The sequence below is a fragment of the Lathyrus oleraceus genome, chromosome 1 (genome assembly GCF_024323335.1).
Source record: "Lathyrus oleraceus cultivar Zhongwan6 chromosome 1, CAAS_Psat_ZW6_1.0, whole genome shotgun sequence".
Lineage (NCBI taxonomy): Eukaryota > Viridiplantae > Streptophyta > Magnoliopsida > Fabales > Fabaceae > Lathyrus > Lathyrus oleraceus.
Window position 1 is genome coordinate 417,162,488 of NC_066579.1, and position 7,361 is coordinate 417,169,848.

The 7,361-nt window shown below is 31.7% G+C and overlaps 1 protein-coding gene across 1 annotated transcript; it reads left to right on the forward strand.

Moving 5' to 3' along the window:
- Nucleotides 1–3,430: 3,430 nt before the first annotated feature.
- Nucleotides 3,431–4,669, forward strand: LOC127077841 (probable F-box protein At4g22030). The gene has a single exon (XM_051018743.1). It carries the CDS (start codon nucleotides 3,431–3,433, stop codon nucleotides 4,667–4,669), a length of 1,239 nt encoding a protein of 412 aa, XP_050874700.1.
- Nucleotides 4,670–7,361: the final 2,692 nt, after the last annotated feature.

The window sequence follows — 7,361 nt, forward strand, 5'->3', positions numbered from 1 at the left end:
TTTTAAATAAAAAATACCACTTATTCCCTCGGTTGAGCTGACAACTGAGGGATAAAGTATTTATGGAAACACCTTTGAATCCCAACAACTATAATTTATCACCTTTTAATTTTAAATTTTTTTATGACCTATTACCTCGGTTGAGTTAGAAACCGAGGTGTAAAGTATTTAGAGGACACGCCTTCGAATCTCACCAACTACATTTTAACACCTTTTAATTTTAAAAAGAAATTATGACCTATTACCTCGGTTGAGTTAGAAACCAAGGGATAAAATATTTAAAGGACATGCATTTGAATCCCTTCAATTATATATTTATCACCTTTTATTATTTTTTAATTTTTTTATGACCTATTATCTCGCTTGAGCTGAAAATCGAGGGGTAAAATATCATATTTTATTTTTTTAAGTATTTGTTTATTTATGACCTATTTGATGAAAAAATTAAGTAAAAAATCTTTGTCGTCCATTTATAAAGTAACAATGGTCAAAACATTATTAACTCATCAACCCACATGAAACATTAGTCATCCGTGTGAAACTCTCGTTAGCCAATCAGAACGTGAATGCCACAATTATCCATCTTTGATACAAAGTGCCGAAATATAAATTTAACATAATGAAAACAATGGTAATGAGATAAAGAGCAAGAAAATGTTTCAATGTTGGTTTCTTTATGTAATCTCATCTCTAGTAATTCTTTATGTTAATTGTTATTTTATCAGGTAAAATATTTAATATTGTTTGTTTTAGATTTAATATTTAAAAATTCTATTGATTTTATTTATTTATTGTTGTTGTTTTCGTTGAGATATAATGTTTAAAGATTTTATTGTTTTTGTTGTTATTTTTATTATTGTTGTTGTGATTTAATATTTAAAAATTCTATTGATTTTGTTATTATTATTATTATTATTATTATTATTATTATTATTATTATTATTGTTGTTGTTGTTGTTGTCGTCGATATTTAATGTTTAAGGATTCTATTGATTTTGTTTTTATTGTAGTCGTTGTTGTTGTTGATGAGGAGGAGGATTTATAATTTGTCAACAAATTTGATGTTTTGCAGATTAAAACAACAAAAAAATAGGTTAAAACTAAAACTTTGTAAATAGGATTTTATCCCCTCGAGTATTATTTAAAATCAAGGTAAAAAATAGTGTAGTTTTAAAAATCAAAAATATGTTGTTGCTGGAAATTGAACTCATGACCAATACAAATTTTCCCTCGGTGAAACTTTATCCAAGAGGAAAAGTGGCGAGTTTTTAGCCTGTCTTCATTTCCTCGCCTATAAAACCGAGATAAAATCTCTTTTCCAACAGAGGTATAAGGAGTTTTATGTAGCAGTGTTACTTTCTCCTCCAAAACCTCTCTTCTTCTTTCATCTTTAGCACTATGTACTCCAACTCCAAACTTCCTTTGAAATATGGGTATATTCACGAATATTTTCTGCCTTCTAATGTAGATGTTGTTGTGTCAAAAAAAATGTAGATGTTGTCCAACTAGTTGGATAATAAACTTTCATCTTCCACGTTAAAGAACCTTACGAATCTATACCTCCTTCTCCTGATGTCTCTCCTTGCTGGAATGACAACTCCATCTATGTCACCTAAAAATTTGAACTCCTCGTACATTTCTTTGACTCTACAATCGTCTAGTATTGATGTAAAGAAGAAACTTGTATTTCTGGCCTCTTGGATCAACCAACATCTTTTTCCAGCATTGTCCCATGTCTTATTTTCTCTATATTACCTACGTCTGGTTCTGACGTGCTCCCAGCCAACTTCATCTCCTTGCCCAAACATTTGATATGTAACAATATAGTTGATTAGGTTCGATATTGAGTTTGGAAGGTGAATTTGGAAGGTGATCAGGGTTGTTGATGAATTTGGGTTTTGGAGAAGTTAAAAAGATAAATGTTCAGAGAAAAGGCATAATTTCCCTCTCATCTCTCTTTAGTGTCTTAAATATCATGTTATTACTTGAATGTAATCAACGAATTTTGACATGTTTTTTTTACCTTTGTCACCTAAATGAAAAACTATAGCAATGTGTGTTCATGTCATAACATACCTCAATAATGTATTTTTCTTTGTTATATAAGGTTAATATACCATGGCAAGATGTTTAGATTTCATAAAAAAAACATCAATGATTTAAAAATAACTTTGGAAAGATGTTGTAAGGATAGAAGATCTTTGATCCATTGTCGAAACCATAAGGGTAACTATTGAATTCCTTATCATGGATAAAGGTAACACATTACTTTGGATCATTATTCCTTCATATATGTTAATATGGTTGGGTTGTGGGGTTTATTAACTTTATAATGTTCATTTTATAGGGGTAAAAGACAGGTAGGTAGTCCTGTCATTTAACCTTTTTCCTCTTTCGAAACCTTTGTTGCATAAGGATCCTCTTATATTAAAGAAACAACTAGCAAACATTAACCTATGATTTTCAAAAACCTCCGGTTCACTTTTTTTTCTTCCTGTCTGCGCTATCTTCTAGGTCAGATTATATTTCAATCAAATAGTTATATTAGATCGATTATTTCTCAAATTCTCAGTTCAATCGATTTAACCGGTAAATCCAAACAAATTTTAAAACAACGAATTTCATTCTTAACTAATGATATAAGAAAATTTGTTAGTTATCAATTCTTTATATAAATCTAATAGATTAATTTCTACAACTCCACGATCAGATATTAATTTATAAATAAAAGTAGAAGATGATTTTTAAGATGAAATTCTACTTAAAACACTTTATATAATAAGGTCGTCTTTAAGGACGTGCAATGTGCGTTAAGTCACATGACATTAAAATTTTCAAAATTAAACTATATAATTAGATAGGATCTTATAAATTATTTGTTACATTAAATTGTAATTAAATAAAACTTCTATTTATTTTTTTATAGTTAAGTTGTGGCTAATAATATACATGTGAAATAAAAAACATTCATATTTTTGTTGTTGTTAGAAATGGCCAATATTATAATGCAGAGTAGACAAACACATGAGACATACGCTGACATGTTGACTTGCGTATCACAATCCACATTCTAAAATACGCGCTACGCACGTAAATATTATAATATTATAATGTACTTAAATACAAAATTTAGTATTTCATTCTATATGTAACTGAAGTTAAAAGTACTATAGTGCCATGCACTTATTGAAATGTTGATTAAGTATTCACATACGTTAGCATGATGGATATTCCATTTCCATTTCATGACTCCAATATTTTCAACAGACATGAAAATGAGTCAATACATGCATGACATACGCAAATATGTTATGGTTTTTAAGGTTAATTTTTCTCATATCTAGCACCTTCTTTTCTAGTTCGTTATTACTATAAATATATCCATGCTTAATCTTCATTCAAAACACTAATCAACAAGAAATCTTGCACCATGCTTTCATTACAATCATCATTGCTACTTAATCGTTCACCATCCTCTCCTTGTCTATCATTCAATCGAATCAAATGCGGTATCGATTTCCCAAAGTTACCTAGAATTTCCTTATTCTCAGTTCAAAAAGAATCTAAAAGAAGTATTTTAATTAAGGAAAATAATATTGGAAACACAAATGAAGATGATGAAAATTTATATAATTCTAAAAATTCTAATATTGCTACTATTAAACTCTATGCAATTTTAGAAGCAGTATGTGACAGAATTGAAATGCATAACAACATAGGACAACAACGTGACAATTGGAACATTCTTTTGTTAAACTCAATCAACATGATAACACTCACAGCTTCAACCATGTCTGCTATTGCATGTTGTTCTGGATCTGATGATAAACCTCTTTTGGCTTTGAAACTATCTTCTTCTCTGTTGTTCACTGTCGCCACTGGAATGTTACTTGTCATGAACAAAATCCAACCTTCACAACTTGCTGAAGAACAACGGAACGCTACGAGACTCTTTAAACAGCTTCATTTACAAATCCAAACAAAAATATCACTCGGTAATAATAATCATATTGAAGGTGATGTGAGGGATGCAATTGAGAAAGTTTTGGCTATTGATAAAGCTTATCCACTTCCTTTGTTGGGAGGAAAAATGGTTGAGAAATTTCCATCCAAATTTGAAGCTTCTTGTTGGTGGCCATGTCATAGGAAAATTCCTAGAGTGAATAACAATAAGATAGAGAGCAATAATGGGTGGAATTTGGAGTTGGAGAATGAACTGAAGGAGATTATTGAAGTCATAAAGAGAAAAGATATTGAGGATTATGATAGATTGGGAAATATTGCATTAAAGATTAACAAGAGTTTAGCTATTTTAGGACCTTTGTTAACAGGAACTGCAGCTATAGGGTGTTTCTTTGTAGATTTTATTCCTGTTTTTGGTGGCGGTTTGGCGACTGTTGTTAATAGTTTTGAGCATGGAGGACAAGTTGGTATGGTGTTTGAAATGTATAGAAACTGTGGTGGATATTTTGAGCTTTTGGAAGAGATGGTTGAAGAAACTATTGAAGAGAGAGATTTGAATGAAAGAGAAAATGGAGAAGTGTTTGAAATGAAAATGGCTTTGTCATTGGGAAGAAGTGTAATAGAGATGAGAGAACTTGCCTCAAAATCTGCTTCATGTCGTGTTGAAGAACGTGAGATAGATGAATTCGCCAACAAACTCTTCTGAGATCAACAATTTTTATTTTTATTTCTTGTTTTTTTAGTTCTTTCAAATTAATGTATAAACAGCGTCGTTGTTAATTGACCGTCGAGTACAATTAATAAATAATAAACATATACTTCTATTCTTTTATTTCAAAATTAAAGAAAAAATTGACTAGGTTCTTGTTTTGAGAAAAAAAATCCTATTAAGAATTGTTGTTTGTGAAGATCTTGTTATATTAATTATTTAGTTAATTAAATATATATTATAATTAATTATATTATGGTTAATTATTATTAAATATTAATTATTCATAAAAATTATTTGATTAGATTTTTTGTCCGAATGAATCGTGATAAGTTGTATCATTCGGTTAAGGAAAATGAGAGGTCATTATCCTCAATCGCTTAACTATTTAAGCGTTGCTCCATTCTACGATTAATATACTCTTGAAATCTTAGACGACAATGAAGATAATAATTCTCTTATACTCATTCTTCCCGATAATAATCTCTCGAATTCTAAAATGTATGTCGTTCTTAAATATCTTTTATCGTAATATACTATATTTGTATTTATCGATTATCAATTTAATCTATTTTAAATCCTTCAATTGGTATTTATCGTAATAAGGAATGCATGTATGTTATTAATATTTTAGGCATACGTGAATATTGTTGAAAGGTAATTCAGTATTTTTGTATTTCGCATACATGATATTATTATTTGTGTATATATAGTACTATAGTTGTCAACAGTTGTATCCACTGAGTATTGTAGTGCAATGTGTGTGCAACCATTTTGCTGTAACTGTTTTAGCAGAGTAATGGAAGTTTGTTATTCTCTCCTCTCTCTCTTCTTTCATCTTCATCTTCTTCATCTTGTGCACCAATAATTGATATCTAGAGCTCCGGTTTAGATCCAGTGGAAAACACGAGTAAACAGTGAGGTGTTGTGTGATTGATTTTTCTGATTTAGAATCGTAACATAATCACATTTCTTGATTCTCCGAGATTGGGAAACCCTAGTGTTTGGTGAGACATGAGTTTTGCACAAGGTTGAAGGTGAACAGAAACGGGAATCTCAGTATCAAGCTTCCAGTGTTCGATGGCAAGAACTATAATCGTTGGATGATTCAGATGCGTGTGTTGTTTGTAGCTCAAGATGTTCGTGATCTCGTCAAAGATAGTTACGTTCTGGTTTCACTTCTGCCAAATGCAACAGATGCGCAGAGAAATGCTCAGCGTGATCTGAGAAAAAAGGATCAGAAGGTGTTATTTTACATCCATCAGTGTGTGGGTGTGATTGTGTTTGAAAAAATCGTTGATTCGACAACGGCGAATGCTGCGTGGGACACACTGGTACGGTGCTACGATAGTGATGCATCCGTGAAGAAGGTAAAGCTTCATTCTATACGTAAGAAGTATGAGAACCTTAACATGAAGAACAATGAGAAGGTACCTGACTACATATCCATAGTGATTATGATCACGAATGAGATGAAGTCGTGTGGAGAAACTCTCTATGAAGAAAGTATCATAGAGAAGGTACTTAGATATCTTACTCCTCAGTTTGATTATATTGTGGTAGCAATTGAACATTATAAGGATCTAAGAACCATGATAATTGAAGAGCTGCAAAGCAGTCTAAAGGCACAAGAGTCGCGTCTAAATTATGAAAAACTCTGAAATGGAGGTAGAGCAGCAGGCTATGAAAGCAGCTTCTGGTAAGAAATATCATAAACAGTTGTTGAGTGTAGTTTTAAGTGTCGGGTTTTTGTTATCGTCTCCACAGGGATTGTGAGATATCGCCGCCGTTCGACAATTGTTTCAATTCTTAACTCGTAGTAACAAGGGGTTTTTGGTTTTAGTCACAGTATCTTGCATAAAAGTGTAATAAAATGCGGTAAAAGTTTTTGTTTTTCTATTTGAGAAATATTGTCAAAGTTAGGGTTCGACGATCACTTTGCATGTATATGTTCGATCAACAAAACTTATAAACTCCTTTAGATGACAAACTATTTCACAAAGTCCTCCCAATGTGTTTATCTCTAACACACATTGTGGGTTTTCCCATTTTGATCCATTGTTTATCTCTAACACAATCTATCAAAATGACAACTTTTTGGTTCAACCTTATGGTGAACAAAATCATTCATTACTATCTCTAGCTAACAAACAAGATTGGATGAAAACCTAGGTAAAGAGTTGGTAAACATCTCTCGATCATAAACCAACACAAAGAGTTTTCAATAAAACAAAGTTTTCACCATATATTCATCATTAAAGAGTTTACAAATGAAGATCATCCCATTTACACACAAAGCTAATGATCATCTACATCTAACCTTGACAAAATGAAGAACTTAGCCACTCATTTTCATGGTGGCTTGCACAACAAGTCTCGGTTGAAGGTTGATCAACATCCAAGTCGAAGAATCGAGATTGGATGGGAATCCACCTTCTTTTTGTAGAATAATGTTAAGAGATGAAGAAAAATGGGTTTCTAGGTTACAAAATATCTCTAGAGCAATGCTGAAAATATCTAAAAAAAGTACAAAGTATGGAAGTATAAAAGTATGGCTCCAAAAAGTAGCCCCTGCTACTTATAGTGCTGCTACTGAGCTGTCATGCTCGCTAGGCAAGCAGAATGGTTCGCCTAACGAGCCCCTAAAGTAGGCACCAGAGGCACCTGCGCCCAGAGAAATATCCTTTGC